General features: G+C 36.4%; 1 protein-coding gene across 2 annotated transcripts in view; it reads right to left on the bottom strand.

Annotated features, from left to right (window-relative positions):
* The window catches only part of DIAPH3 (diaphanous related formin 3), a 256,020-nt gene that overhangs the window by 204,972 nt on the left and 33,952 nt on the right, over positions 1-17,096 (bottom strand). For both annotated transcript variants that reach the window (XM_074815569.1, XM_074815570.1), the window contains exons 5-9: positions 9,770-9,900; positions 4,339-4,413; positions 4,186-4,255; positions 3,668-3,804; positions 3,099-3,204 (exon numbers count right to left, since the gene is read on the bottom strand). In XM_074815569.1, the coding sequence (XP_074671670.1) occupies positions 3,099-3,204; positions 3,668-3,804; positions 4,186-4,255; positions 4,339-4,413; positions 9,770-9,900 (519 nt within the window). The remainder of the gene's footprint in view (positions 1-3,098; positions 3,205-3,667; positions 3,805-4,185; positions 4,256-4,338; positions 4,414-9,769; positions 9,901-17,096) is intronic.

The following is a 17,096-nucleotide window of genomic DNA, read 5'->3' as shown; positions in this document are numbered from 1 at the left end:
AAAACAATAAAAATAACAGAAAATCATCAAACTTTTCATATTTTTGTTTTTCAGGTTGATGAAATAAGAACAAATTTTTTTTACTTATATCATGACCCAATATCGAAGTAAACCAAGCAAGTAAAATAACCAAGGACTAAAAAACATGCAAACAAAAAAAGCCCTATATGCAGTGAGCAAAATGTTACACTGTCCTGAATGTCTGACATGCCCAAGCTTTCATGTCTGGCCCAAATTCATACTGCCTACTACCTCAAGGATGCTAAAATATGAAGTAGAAGTCATACTGAATAGGAACTTGTTAACTGAATGTTATTCATCTTGAAATCTAAATGAAACAGAGACCCCAGACGAGAACAGAAATGTATGAGATCATACATTTCAATTTGATACTGAAGAACTGCAATGATTCTGGAAAAAAAACTAAGGTAAGGATCTGCCGCTACAAGAAATTTACATCCAGTCTGGAAAATGCAGACTCAAGAGCCTTGGAAAACAGGAAAATTGATGTCTTACAGTCCACACTTTTGTTCTGCAGTCCCTTTCCCGTGTCACCAGAACTGGAGCTCAAAGCTTTTTCTCCCTCTCCTTGCTAATCTTAACTGTAGGCTGAGTCTTACACAAAGCCCCCCAGCCACTGCTCAAAGAAAAAAAAACTTATTATTCTACAGTTCTCCTTACAGCCTGTTTCCAGCCCCGCACCAGCCTTGCCCTCATAAGGTCTCCTTTTTGACTCTTACAGGTAATTATTATGATTTTTAAAGCATTACCAAAAGACACAAATGGGGGGGGGGGAAGAAAAAATAAGAAAAAAAGAGACAAATCTTTCTGCACTAAACTGGAATTAACATCTTCTATGTGAAGCCAATATCAACCTGATACACTTTTGAAAACCAACAAGTGAAATATAAGAACAAACAAAATATCCTTCATTTCCAGCCAATAAAAATTATTGCAGGGGGAGAGCCTACTTGACTCTGAAGTTGACTGTCTGAGGTTCCTAAGCAACTTTGACTATCATCATTGGTAATGAAATGCAATATGCATTACAGGCATTTAGAAATCTTCAAGGTTGAAGCAAAGGAAGGAACTAGAGAATCCATAAATTCTTTGATTGGGTTTTCATTCAAAACTTTTTAACTCAGTGTATTAAATCCATGCTGAGATAAAAAAAAATTTACAAAAGTAAAAAAAAAAAGATTCAAATTAGAGGATCATCTTTCCCTCAATTATCACCTCACCTGGCAAATTACATCATGACTACTGCCAGAAAACTGAGCAGCAATTCAAAGCTGAATTTGTCCTCTCACAGTAACCAATTCCCACCATGGCTACAACAGCAAGATTTAAAGAAAAGAAAAAACTATCTTGCTATTGGATCTCTTGCTCAGGACAGAGAACACGGAGATACCTATGCACACTACAACAAAAAACAAACAAACAGGAATCAACCTTCTTTGTCAAATCGAAGCAACTGAGTTTAACTGACTTTATGCTGGATAGTAATTTTCTGTCTCCTTCATCTTTTGTATGATATTCCCTTTACCTCAGTTTAGCACTCCTAGAATGTGTATTCTAGAATGTATGTCAGAAAACAAAGTATTTTAGTAGTGATTTTCACAATACTGGGTAAAAAAGATGACTGTTTATTCAACAAGTTATACTATGAACTAATATCTAGACTACTAAAAAGGGTTAGAAAGCAACTTACTCAGTCTACAAATAAAAAAGGCAAATAAGTAATTATAACTGTAAAAAGCTCTATTCTAGAATGAAGAGGCATGAAATCACACAATAGGAAGCTGAAGATGGGAGCATCAAGAGATGCCATCCAGAGGGACCTTGACAAGCTGGAGAGCTGGGCCCATGTGAACCTCATGAAGTTCAACAAGGCCAAGTGCAACATCCTGCATCTGGGTTGGGGAAATCACCAGTATCAGTGCAGACTGAGTAACTAAGAGATTGAGAGCAGCCCTTTAGAGAAAGACCTCAGGGTAGTCACAGATGAAAAATGAGATATCAGCCAGCAATGTGTGCTTGCAGACAAGAAAGCCAATCGTATCCTGAGAAGCTGTGCCTGCCCCCTCCCTGGCAGTGTTCAAGGCCAGGTTGGACAGGGCTTTGAGCAACCTGGTCTAGTGGAAGGTGTTCCTGCCCATGGCAGGGGGGTTGGAACTAGATGATCTTTAAGGTCCCTTCCAACCCAAACCATTCTATGATTATAAAATAGAAAAAGTAAGAAAGAAGGTACAATTTTTCAAAAGAGAATCCCATCATTACCTGCATAATTCAACAACAAATGACTCTTCAGCTTCAAATATTTCTTTATGGCTAGCTTTTCTGTTAGACAGATGAAACCAACAGCAATCTTTACTGTCAGACATGGACTATTTAATACAAAAGGTGACAGTGGAGTAATACACTCAATTCTTTCAAACTTGAGATTCATCTATTTTTATAATATTCACAAAGAATGACAATTATGACCAGCGTTCAGTTCAACTGAATTACATAAAAATCAATACGAGTTAATATTTACACTCTTGGACCAATGATTTCTAATGATCATTCAAATGCACTATAATACTTTGTGTCTTTCTCTATACCCAACTGAAGAAAAATTGAAAATTGAAATTATGGTGAAAGATTTCTTTCCTCGCTCTCCGGGTACAATTTTGTGAAATCATAAAATGGGCACAAGGGACAGATTTCCTGCTGATTTAAACATTAATTATAAAAAGCAGTTGCCTAAAAAACTTATTATTTTTTAGGTTTCAGCAAATATCACCAGAAATGAGATACTATTTTTGCACCTGAATGCTTTATTTTAAAAGGCAGTATAACATTAACTCCAAAGTCTGTAAGATTTGGGTGAATAGAAATCAACAAATTAACCTGCAACACTCCTGTGTTTCTCAACCTGAATCTTCCCACGATGCATTTTAAAAGATAGCACTTTAAATACCATTCCAAAATTTGACCCTTATTTGAAACAGTATCCCTTCTCCTTTTTATTGTAATTCTGTAATGTTCAATACAGAAAAATGAATAAATTTATTTTTACTCATTGCAGAGGTTTGTGAAAAAAATTTGCTTACTTGCAGCTGAACTGAATTATCCTGAAGACCTTCTACAATAGGAGAGAATCTATCAACATTTCTTTCCTCTGCTGCTGCTGTTATAGCTTCCAAAATTTTTTCAAGGCTGTAAGGAAAGTAAACCATTTCACTCAGGAAAGACATTTAACCTTGCTGTTCATTTTTTTCTGAAGAGCCATGTTGCCAAAGTATTCACCTGCCTCAATTTCATGCATACAAATTTAGGAGGTTTAAGCATTACTTGTTTTCTCTGGAGACTTTTGTAGCCAAAGAATGACTTATTGGATTACAGTGGTTAAGATACCTTAAAAGCAATGCTAAAAAATTTTAAGCAAAACAATGACTGCATAATAATTTCATCTAACCAGTACCTCCACATTTCAAAAAGAAAACTCTTGTTGATATGACCATAATAAAAATCACAGACGAAGGTATTCTGAATACTGACAATATAGTACAGATATGATTTTCAAACCCAAGTTGAAAATTTTAGCATTTCATTCAGGTATAACTATAATTTTGGATATTGTAAAATTATCTCAGTATTTCTGACTAAATACAGTACTTACATATTTTCTTCTCCAACAATGCACATTGCAGAAAGGAGTTTAACTATATCCGTCATCATGTTAGTTTTCTTGGGATCAATTGCTTTGATCAGCAACAAAAGGCTCCTCTCTTCTCCCAAAATTCTTTCCAGTCCATACTAAACAACAGAATAACAGTTGTAAAGAGAGTTGGAGGGAATCCAAATGACTGTATCAAATATCTAGTAAAAGACAGTGACAGTTCCCTCAAGTAAATATTTCAAATGGCATTTAAGACTGTCAAATACTTAATTTAAAAAATTACATAAGAGAAAAGTCCAAAACAGGTCACTTATTCTATAAGGGCATACATGAGCATCAAAAGTTTACACTATTCTCTGAGTATATTTTCACAGCGAGGAAGTGGCAGCAGAAAGAACTTCAAACCACAGCTGACCAACACACTGCTTCTCCAGATTGCACTGGAGGTTTATACCCACTGATCATGTACATTATCTGACTGAACTGTAGTAATTTCCAGATTAAATAAAATCCCATACCTTATTATTCATGAAGGCTCTCAAACACTGTATAACCTTATGCTGACTCCTTTTCACAACTTTGTCCTGGCTGAATAAATAGAAAATTTAGTGTAATTAGATGCTGTTTACATATTAAGGAAAGCTGACAATTTTATATGAAATCATCCTTACTTTTTTGTTTCAACCAATCTTTCCAAAACATCCAACAGCAGCCCCAACCCTTCTTGGCCAAAGTTTTCAACCCAGCTAGGGAGAAAGAAAAAAGACATTAAAAAAAATTGACATTTCACACACTAATTACAATGAATGAAAATTGTCAGCATAAATAAAAGCAGTATAACTGGACCATTTTAAAACCCCAAATCAACTCTTCACTCAACAGATGATCAAGGGGAATTCCATTCACTTGCTGATGCAATTAGGTAACCTTGAAGTAAAAAAAGATTTTAAAATTACAGTATCCATTAAATTTAGCAATTTTATTTTTTAAATTAACAATTCTACGTTCTTTGGCACAGAGCTGTAATTTTAAAAACCTTGCAAAGGAAGGGAAGAAAACCAACAAATTTCTACTACACACTGTTCTGGAGTTTCCTGGAAGAGTCATAATCTAACCATAAATGGCAGAGGAAGAAAGAAAAACCTCAAGGAATTGCAGAAGTGGCTGCCTGGGATATTTATGCATAGGAATATCTCCAAGTGAACACAACAAAAATTTTAAATCTCAGCGATTGCCAAAGCTATCTTTTGCTGAGGTTAAACCTGGGCATGTTGTTTCTATGTGAGACAGTGGCTTCATGGTCCTGTTTACTACTGCTCAAAACCCCTTGGTATCAAATACAAGTAACTGCACGACTGACAACAATACTGCAGCCATCCCTTTCAGGGTAGCTGTTGGTCTTGCTGAAACTATGATGTCTGATCAATTACCTAACCCTAAAGTTCATGGGCAATGCTGCTATTCATAGTCATAACAGAAGGAATATTTTACTCTTTAGACTTCATTGTCTGTGTAAGGCACAGGTATTTTGAGCTTCAACCTTCTAACAAAATTCCACTGGAGGAAGAAGTTGGCTGCAGAGGCAACAAAAATACATATACAGCAGAGAAACTGTAGAGACTATTTGCTCAGGAAATTCTTTTTATAAAGGGTGAAGTTATAATATTCAATTATGGAATGAATTCATGAGTACTTGAATACTCTTCTCTTTCTGTAAGAGGCAAGAGTATTTCCTGACAGCTTTAGTCAACTTTCCATACTACTGCCATGAGACAAGTCCTTAGATCTCTTATTATTGTCTTTGGCCAACAAGACAGAAAATTATTTCATAATGGGTATCTCTTCCATACATTTTCCACTTTTCAATTACTGTATTACTTTTATCTATTAACTGATTACAAAACCATCTCTATTTAGAACAGATATAGTTAGCATGATGAAGATGTAATACTTTTCACCCTCTTTTGATGTGGGTGCAGTAAGAATAGTTTCTGTGCATTCTTTAAATTATTACTTAAAAAAAAAAAGCTTAAGATGAGGAAATCCCTTGTTGTGTACTAACAAAATCAAGTGTTTTATGTAAAAGGAAGCATCCATTCTGCAACATCAGAAGTTCAACATCAAGATATTGATCAGAATTAGCAAAAAAATTACGTTCACTCTACTGGTATTATAGACTCTCCATTGTTTTCTCTGTTTACATGTCATTGTACACATTAGGTAAAATTTATTTATCACTACTTTTGATTAGTAACCAGAATATTTAGATACACCTGTAATGATGGGACCTTACTAGCGATAAACAATAAGTTGTTCTGTTGGAAACAACACAAGGGAGATGCAATAGTTCTTTTTAACTACACAGTACTTCCAAACCCATCATAGGATGGGATTAAACAGTTCTTTGTATCTGCCAGATACAGAACTGTAATGGACTTAAAATTAAAGGAAGAGAGAATCAGATCAGTTGCTTTTATATGTTTTTCCCTTAAAAGTAAATATATATATGAAAATAGATTTTCTCCCTCCTGTATGGGTGTTCCATTCTGAAACATATTAGGCAGATAACTGTCAATTGTTTTTGGTATAACTGGCCATATCTGACCTAAAGATGATCCTACTAGACATTTCTTAGCACATTTTGTATTAGACAGAATTGTGCACAGCCACTTTGTCATACATCCACCAGCTGAGGACACTGAGAATGATCAAATGTCTAAAATATTGTTGCATTATTACTGCCCTTTCCTCTGCTTCCACAAAAGAACAAAGATTACTTACATGAGCCAGAGCAAACACTTAGCTTTTTGTCAGTCCGACAAAACACCAAGCTATCAGTGCCCTTATTTTCAATTTATTAAAAATGTCCTCTTAATGACAAGAGCCAAATCCATTGCAACTGTTATACAAAAGGAGAAGAAATAGTTGTAGATAACTAGTTATCTGTAACACTATGTACAGGTAGATCACTAAATCATTTTTGATTAATTGTGTTGGCAACGGTGAAGTAAAAACACCCCATTTATTTAACTGAAGAATAGTGACCAAGATCAGTGGATATATTTTCATTTTTAGGCTTACTTTTTATACTGATGGAAAATGAATACTACTGTTTGCAGCAAGCCACAGTTTTCAATACATTTTTCTCAGTACCAGGATCAAACTACTCTATCACTTGATTCATATTTCTCTGTGAAATAAAAATACATTTTACACAAACGACTAATTGAAAACAATGCTGTAGAACCATTTCTTGCATTAGAAACTGAAATGTCAACAAGATTAAAAAGTAGATTAAAGTATAGTAATTAGAAAAACAGAAAAAAAACGAAATTATATATTTTTATCAAGAAGATCACAGCCCACAAATGTGAAGATTGTCAGGCTAGATCCAATCTAAATTTAATTCTTATCCTGTTAAAAAAGCATAGATTTTTTCTTAGGTATTATACATGCACAAAATAAAATCCCAACATTTCATCAGTTATTTCTCATTGCTCATATCATATGAAGCTGAAGTTAAAAATAATCATGGATTTACAGCAGCTGGACTGGAGTTCAGTAGTTAGGTGTCAAAACAAGTTCCTACTCAAAGAATTGGCTGCTGAGAGGAAAATCCAAGTCACAAACATCTGCATCCAATGAATATCAGCTGTTGTTACTCATTAGAAAAAAGGGGACATGATTTAAAAATGTTCACAAATTTTTAGTATGAAGAACAGTGTGCGCTGGTACATTTTTTCTATTTTTGTATGTAAGTCCTATAGAAGAACTTAGATTTTTACTAAGGCTATTTTAAAATGCTCTGGTTAAGCCTAGTGAGGTCTATCTTAACAGTTTTTCAGCACCACTCAATACACCAGAAGACTTTCAGAACCCATATGTTCCAGTGGTTGTGATTCTTCTTTTGATTTGTAGACTAAAATGCACTCATGGACAAGTAACATTTTATGAAACTGCTGCTTATTTAAATACCTCTTCTCTGGTGTTTTTGCAAGCCACAGTCTCTCCTTCCAATTCAAACCTCTCAAATTCAGACCTATTCTTAGGCCATACATCCATTAACTTAATAATGAGTTTCACTCCAATCTAAGCATTATAGTTCTTTTATGTTGTCTCTTACATTCTGCTTAATATTTCAAATTGAAGTTAAATTTTAATAAATTATGGTCTAGTTAGGACTTGGATTCTGTCAAATTTTCTACCTCTTATAGTTTATATTTGACTGAACAAAGTTAAAGCCAGTGTTACAATCTAGAACTTTTTCTACCAATAAGTTAAAGAAACTAATCTTTCAAAAGTATCAATGCTTCTTTATCAACAATGCATCATACCCTTCTAGTATGCTTTGAAGCACTGACATAAAATACTCTAAGCTTATGAAAATTAAAACATTTATTTTTCCATTTCTCCATGCACAAAAGCACTTTTCCCTCTACTCATATCTACAGATTTCTAATCCTTTCCTTACTCAAAGTGAAACATTTATGGAAAACCTACTTAGTCCGATATTTCATAATATTTAGTTGCTGTAAAACTTCTAAGTTTCTGTACTTTGTTCTTTCAGATAATATTGATCACCAGACTTTTGGTATTGATCAGATGCTCTATTACAACATCAGTCTAATTCACCTTGCATTCTCTACCAAATGTCTCAAGTACAGACCAACACCATTCTCTCATAGCTGGCCTCCACATTCCTTATTCTGATACCATTTCTCCATCTTCCTCATCCCTTCACATCCTATCACATTGCACCATGCTGTTAGGCAGAACTAGCACCTCACCAAGATTGTGGGTTTTGTTTTGTTATTTTGGGGGAGGGGGATTAACTTTTCTCTTCATGTATGAGAAAGGGGATCACATACAAAAAGAAGAAACTATCCAGTCACATCAAGAACAGAGAGAATAGGCTGCTCTAAACTTAAGTAGTCACACATTTCATACATTTTGTGTTTCTATTTCCAGATGCATACTAACAGAGTTTTCTTCGTTAAATCAATGTAAGTGTAAATAAAAAAATCTCTAGGGTTGTAGGTCATTGGGGTTTTTTCAAATAAAGAAGCAGCAGCAATACTATATCAAAAATAGCTTCACATTCCTGAAGGAAGTATATCTTCAGTAAAACCCTCTGTCGGAAGAACCCAGGTTCATGTAAAGCATGTTTCTTCCCATGTGAACCATTATATACTCTAAATAAGACAATCCATTTCAAAAACAAAAAGAAGGAAAGAAGCAAACACCCATACAGAAGACCCACATCAACAGCTCTGCCATGCCAGATGCAGAAAGATGACAGTTGTCTAAACCTCTTTCAATCACTTCACACCATAAGCATTCCAAATATTTCATTTGCATTATTTTGAACTAAACCAAAAACAGTTTCCCAAAAATCAACCATTGGCTTAAATAGGAACTCTAAAACAAAAGGTTGTAAATAGAGCAGAACAGACAAAAATATGATTTAATAAAATAAAGCCAGCATCCACAAATCAAGCTGCACAGATAAATCAAAATTAAACGTAAAGATTTCTATCAGTGTTAGATTTATGATTACTGAAGAGTTAGCCATTTTTAAAAAAAGCACAGGTAAACTAATGTTGTGCTCTCTATTGTATAGATAAACCCCAGAGATACAGAAAAAATTACCAGAAGGCAGCAAGCCTAAAGCACACTGGACCAAAGGAGGAGCACACAATTAAAAATATCGATGTTTTCTGGCTAACAAACTTACACTGAAGTGCTATCTCCCATCACTGATCAACCTGACAAAGTCAAAAGACTAAAGAGTTAAGAGAATATTTCAAAAATAAAAATGAAAAAATTTTTACTATTTAGAAAACAAAGTGAACAGCTCATCACTACACATATTTTACATTCTCTTAGCATTACCTTGTACAGATCAGTGAAGTCTACTGAAAAATAGATCTACAGAAGATACATAATCAATGAAAAAAACCAAAAAAGTACAATCATTCACTAAAGCATACACATTCATTATCGGGGAAACCTTGGAACATGCACATCTACAGATCCATTAATTTTAATCCATTAAGAAATAAGAACATGATTAATTTTTGCAATATGTGTTAATGATGTTACCTGACAGGATTACTGGTCAAGGACACACGGAGAGATTCTAAGCAAGTGACTAGTCTTTCATCTGTTGACCCAGATTTTAATTCCTGAATAAACTCTTGGGGTGAAATCTTCCGACTGTTCTTGAGACTTCCCTGAAATACAGAAGATACATTCATTTTTTATTTGGCAAATATAGAACTTGAATAGATTATTAATGGCTAACCTTCATTTCTGTTCCTTGAAAAAGCAGGGAAAAAAGAAGATATAATTTAGTCCTAAACCTGTAACTGTTTGTTGTCCATCTACTGTATATGCTAAATGCTGACTAAACTTTTGTCAATTTATGAACACATTTATAATCAGTACTCAAAAGCAGCAGGCATCAAACGCAGAAATGTATCATGTACACTTGGTGAAATACAATTTTTGTAATTAATTGATTCTGTTTATACATTGCAAACATCTTAATTTTCAATACTCAACAGAAGAAAAACAATTCTGAAGTGCTCTGAAGAGATCAGAGGTCACATGTCCAGAAGGTGACTGCCGTCATACAAGAATACAGAGGGAAGAACCAGCACAGCAGAAGAGTACTCAGGAGGGTACTGCAGTAAGTTGAGTTCTTGCAGATAATGCTGTAAAACACTTTTTAGTTAACGGTCCTTCAGATGAGGAGTTTAATGAGACTGGAACTATAAAACAGGCTAGCTTTGGCTCTAAGGGCTAAAGCAAAAAAACTGAAAAAAAGATCTCTTTAGAACCACTGATGTTGTAAAGATAAATCACAGCTCCTCATCTGTTGTATTTGCTATCTGTAAGAATGCAGTGCCACACAAACATGACTACTGATGCAGTAGCATAAGGACACAACCTTCGGGTTTGGATTTTGCTTTGCTTTTTGGGTTTTGCTCTTTTTGGCAGGTAGGGAGGCAAATGGGGACACAGAGAACAAGGAGATAGAAAGGAAGATGAAATGGCAAGTTAATGCAGCACCACAAAAGTAGTTTTGTGTAAATAAATTGTTTTCTGTTCCAAGCAATATAGGTTGAAAGACACTAGCTTTGACTCATCATTGTATATGTGGTGTCAAATGTTGCTTAAAATAAATTCAAGATATTAATGACTCTTCTGAATGATATATAGTATCCATTGTTTTAAACAAAGCAATGGTTATAGTGAACTAACAAAGCTAAAATGGCAAATCTAAAAGGTGTCAACCCTATTCTTAAGGGTATTCTCCTCCCCCCCCCCCTTTTTTTTTTTTTTTTTAAGTAGTGACAAAGACAAAATTTGTAGACAGCGGAAAATAACAAGTCTACTCCACCCAATATCCATTTATGACATAAAGAATAGATACATTTTCTACAGAACATATTTAAATTCAAAAAAAGAGGCATATAATTGGGTGCCAAGTGGGAAGTACAACTATTCTGTCATGTAGCACTGTCCTGGTTTCGGCCAGGAGAGAGTTAACTTTCCTTGGACTGAGAGGGAGCACAACCAGAGGGCCAAGTCTCGATTGATCATGGGAGTATTACATATCATGTGACATCATGCTCAGTGTCTATAGGTGGACTCGGGCTCTCTCTGGCGCGCGCCGTTTTTGGTTTCCAGGTAGGCGTGGAGGGATTTTCTGGTGTGTTCGGATCGCTGCTGGGGGAGGTTGGGCTGCGTACCTGTCGCCGTACTTGGTAAGCCACTGCTGCATTTTACCTGTTTTGGACTTACATTTTGTCACTGTTGTTTCTTGTTACTATTAGTAAAATTTTTTTTTATTCAACCTACAAATTTTCTTCCTTTTGTCCCTATTTCACTGGGGAAGGGGGGAGGTGAACAGCTAGCCATGTGGCGATTGGCTGCCGGCTGAGTTCAAACCACAACAAGCACTAGAGAGAGTTACTAAATAGTACTTGATTATCTAGTGGCTTAAGTCAGGAGTTGAAGAGAATTAGACTTGCAGTGCAATGACTTGAAACTATCCACTGTAAATGGTGAGGCATTCTCATTATGTTATTACACAGAGCTTCATACAGATGTTTTCTCACTTTGGTAGATCCTCAAGAAGTGTTGAAAAATAAAGTCTTCTCCTCCTGAAGTAGAAGATGATGAAATAGTTTCTAGCAGAGAGGTGAAGTTAAAAACTGTAAAGAGTGGTTGACAGACTATACTGTTGTGCTGTCATTCAGAGGGACCTCAACTGATAGGAGAAATGGGCAGAGGAATTTCAGGGAGTTCCACAACAGGAAATGCTGAATCCTGAACCTGGGGAGGAATAATCCCATGCATCAACAAGTGTTGGGAGCAACCACTTGGAAAGTAGGTTTGTAGGAAAAAAATGGAAGTCCTGGTAGATGACAAGCTGACCATAGGGAAGTGCATCACCAGCTGGTCAAGGGAGACAAATGATCCTTCCCCTCAGTGCAACAGTGGTGAGACATTTGTAGTATTGTGTCCAGTTCTGGGCACCCCAGCGTGAGACAGACATGGTCATATTGGAATGAGTCCAAAAAGGGCTGTGAACAGAATTGAAGAAGCATCTGTTGTATAAGGAGAGGCCGATAGAACCGGGATTGTTTAGCTCCAAGAAGAGAAGGCTCAGGGAAACCCTAGCAGTGAAAGGACAAGAGGCACAAATTGAAATACAGCAAATTGGTTAAACATAAGGCATAAACAAGGGGAAAGGATGGAAGTTTGTGTTTCTTTTAACCATGATGCTGGTCAAGCACTGGAACAGGTTGCCCAGGAAGACTGTACAGTCTCCTCTATCAGAGATATTAAAAAATGGACTAGGTAAAGGGTTGGACAAGACAATCTCCAGAGGTCTTTTACAACCTTCATCATTCTATTCTATGACTCTGTGATAAGGGAACTTTGGAGGGCTACCAGTGGCTATACTACCTCTCTGCTCCACCTGTATTTCCTCACACTTGAGAAACAGATATTCCAGATGCCAAAAAGCAGACTACTGCCAGAAACCACCCTGAAAATATCGCATCTCATGCTATATTTTGGTACACTGCATGTAATACATGGAATGTCATTCCAAACATGCCTCTGAATTGGAGATCCCTATTTGCTTAAATATGTGAGTCACATACAATAACTATGGTCCATGGAAAAAAGTAGATGAGATGGTCAAGAAGGGATGAGGGTTGAGGGGAGCCTTAGAATTAGAGATCGAGGAAACTCAAAAAAAAAAAATCCATAACAATATGTGTTTCCACAGACAAAAAAACCATGTGTTTACAGTTTTCTTTCACATTCTGTGTTTAGTTCTGTACTGGGTCTGGCTGAGCCAGAATTGGTTTTCCCCTATAGCAGCCCTCATGGTGCTGTGTTTTATGTTGGCAGGGTGTTGATAGCACACTGGTGTTGTGGCTACTGCTGAGTAGTGCTTACACAGCACCAAGGCTCTTTCTGACATTTTCCCCCCCACAGTGGGACGGGGTGGGCAAGATCTTGGGAGGGGACACAACCAGGACAGCTGACCCAAACTGACCAAAGGGATATTCCATACCATATGACGTCTGCTCAGTATAAAGCTGGGAGAAAGGAGGAAGGGGGTGGGGTCACCCTTGGTCCTCCGAGGCAACCACTACGTGTATCAGAGCCCGGCTTCCTGAGAAGGCCCAACATCGCCTGTTAATGGGAAGTAGAGAATAAATCTGTTTTCTTTTTTTTGCTTCCGCACGCGAACCTTTGCTTTGCTTTGCTCATATTAAAACTGCTTTTGTTTTACCCACGAGGGTTGGTTGGTTTTTTTCCTATCTTATATTCTTTCCCCTCTTTGCCCTGTTGAGAAAAAGGGGGAAGGGGGGGGGGGGAAGTGATAGAGCGACTTGGTGGGTACCTGGCATTTAGCCAAGGTCAAACCACCACAAGTTCATAGGCATATAATACTCAAGTAAGAAAGCCCTACAGCATGGCAACTTACTTTAATCTCTTCAGATATTCTCTGGGTCCAAGAGTTAACAGTATACATTGGCAAACCAGGAACAGAACACCACCTCCTTAAAAAACATCCAGCTGCAAACCTATTCCACAAACAATTTACTCTCCTCACCAAGATGGTATAATTGCTTGCACTTCCATAAGCAAGAATGCTCAGTTCCTCTACAGCTTTGACAAAGGTCTATCTAAAGAGGAATGAAAAAACAACTGGAGAGAATATCCAAGTCAAATGTAGAAGATATTAAACAAAACAAAAAAGCATTCATAACATAAAGAACTAAATATCAGACTTGATAAAACATGAAAAGTAAAAGCTACTATACCATAAGTTGCCCAAAACACTACAAATTCACTGGCTAAGAGGAATTGGCAACAAGGGTTTCTGTCTGGTTATTCAAGAGCTTATATATGAGCACATCCATCCTGTTACAATAATCCCCAAACATTTTAAGACTAGACAATATAAACCCCTGAGGCACAATGAGGGGAATTTGAGTTATGGCTATGATATAAGGAAGAAATGGTTCCAACTGTGGCGTAACAGGATGAGGGCCATGCCTGTATACATACACAGCATATACAGTTCTCCATGAGATCCTTCATCTTCACAGATAGTCTCTGCATAGATGAGATAATGGACTGACTAGAGACAAGATGACTAAACAAGCTCCTGGCAGCCTTCATGACAAAGTATTTAGCTAAATGTTACAGGAGCTCTCCAGTTGGAAATTTCAAAAAGTCCCAGAAATTCTCCTGGCAGCTCCTGCTGTGCACAGACTAGTTGATAAGCACTACTTGTATGCCTAAGCATATGGATTAATATCCTGGGTGGAGAATCTGTCATTTCCAGTGACTTCCCCCAGCAGATCCTGCTGTAAAATTGACCAAGCTGGATATAATGAAGATACTTATAAATAGTCAGTAAAATGGCTTCCTTTTGATGCAGAAACAGTCATATAGGACAGTTGTATTGACAGGATGGAGTTAAGATAGAAGATATTTTGGAATTAATTTAATATAATCAATAGCAATGTGTGCAGTGGAAATGTGACATGGGACAAGAGCCCAGCCAGACTATAAGAATTCACTAGAATGACATTTCAGAGTCTCTTCTGACCCATCTGAAGACAGTGTCACAAGCAATGGAGACTCACACCAACATCCAGACAGTAACCAGTCACCCCATTTCAGACTCAGTTCCCCACCTCAACAGTACTCTATGTAAAAGATGTCAATAAACTGTGAGTGTCTGTACATCATACCCACAGTACCAAGTACCACTTATTCATAGTTATGCCAAGGTTCTGCAACATAATAAGAATATGATACATCTGCCAGTGCTTAAATAAAATGAGAGCTGCATTTGGTACCAATTGTGAAACTGATTATATTAGCTGTATTTCAGCACGGGAAAAGCTGCTTAAGTTCAAAATGCTTGAGTTAACTGAGAAACAGGAAATATCTTGAGGCATCAGTGCCTCTAGAAATTTAATTACTCAACTGAAGAACAACTGGTCTGTAAGCAGATGCAGTATGAAGTCAGCATTAATTAATTCAGTTAAAACATTACAAGGGAGTAAGCTGCACAACAAAACAAAATCTTGTGAAGAAAACTCACTTTAAAAACCTGGTTTGTGTGTGCTCAACATACAGAATAGCAAAACTTATAGTAGAGTAACATTACAGCAATACTGCTTTTTATTTCCACTTAAGTATTAACTCCATAACACGGAAATTGATTTTTAAAACTTTTCTGGGCTAGAACATCTTTGTAAGTGTTTATATAGCACTTAAAATGGGACACTCTTTCTAACCTCAAAGAACCATAATACATACAAACTGCTACAAAAACACAGAAAATACACTGGACATAACAATCTCTAACAACAAACAGAACCACACCACTTCTGATAGATGAGAATTCACACTCACATAATAGCCTTTAAACATAACTGTTATTTATCAGGAAACAGTTGGAGAAGGGAACAAGACATGATACCACAGCAGCCAGAAATTTCATTCCATATTTCCAAGGCATGATGGTTTAAACAATATGCGATACACATCTCTCAGATAATGTTTTCAAGGGAAGAAATAAGGTTTCATCTAAACACTATACATTACAAGAAAACAAGAAGGTACTAGCAGAATATTGAAGTACTTGAGCAGAATTCTTCCAAGCATACAGTTTTTTCTATCACTCAAATTTTCAGTAAGTACTACTAATACCCAAACCCCAAGACTGATTATTTTTAGCAATTCTTCTACAGGGAGCCCCTGAACATGTTATAAAGAGTGATGGTAACAGCATACTTACAACCAACCGTATGCAGACATATATATATATATATATATATATATATATATATATATATATATATATGTGCAGAAGCATGCTTTGAGCCCACCTGTTTAAGAAGTCTCTACACAAAGTGGAGTGAAATAAATGAGTATTGGACAACGCGTATCAGTAGAACTCTAGCTACTTTTAAGTAACTTTGAGACCTTAAGTGAGGGATTCATTCCAAACATCTCACACATACACAGAGGCAGGCAACAGTATTCTATATATAAATAAGCACCTGAGCACAACCCCACCAAACCCAGCATAAATTCTAGATGCATCAGTAACAGTGATGTGCTTTGTAAATATTGGAAAGGAGTTGTGCATTTCTAAGAAACAGAAATCCTAATACTGAGGTCAGTGATGAAGCTTTGACTATTGTGGAGTTCACTTTGGTCACCAGAGGCTGCTTCACTTTCAGGGATCCATTAGAGGTGCAGCTGCTGTTCTTTTTATGATAACTGTTGTAAATGAAACCTGCTGAGTACTCTGCATAGCAGTTGCAAATTATTATACTTGTCCCAACACAATATAGCTTAGTACTTGTCTCTTTAAAGTTTGAGAAATATGAACTATCAAAAGATGCTACTGCAGTATCACCCATAGAAAAACCTAGAGACCTAGAAAACCATAGAAACCTGAGAGGGGATTAGTTGTACGTAATAGTCAGGTGCTATATGGCACTTCAGCACTTGTGAAAAAGCATTCTTTCATCAAGTCAAGGTACACCAAACAGTAATTATCCCTAGAAGTAAAAACCGGACACTAATTGGATTCATGTACAACACTTTTGTTATCAACTATTACATAGCAGCAGAACATGAATTCTGTACTGAAGTATGAAAAAGGCTAATCAATTAAGGAATTCTTTTCAAACAGTGCTAGAAAAGAAAAAAGGTTCACATCAAACTTTTCAAAGAAGTTTTCTGCAGAATCTTTCCATCTTCACTAATAGCCATACCTTCACCAAAAAGAAATGCTGCTCTGTGTACAGAAGACACACCTCAAGTACAAGTGAGTATCTTTCATTGCAGCTTGTAAACTAATGAGAGA

Source organism: Strix aluco, chromosome 2 (assembly GCF_031877795.1).
Source record: "Strix aluco isolate bStrAlu1 chromosome 2, bStrAlu1.hap1, whole genome shotgun sequence".
Lineage (NCBI taxonomy): Eukaryota > Metazoa > Chordata > Aves > Strigiformes > Strigidae > Strix > Strix aluco.
This window is presented reverse-complemented; position numbering and strand designations above follow the sequence as displayed.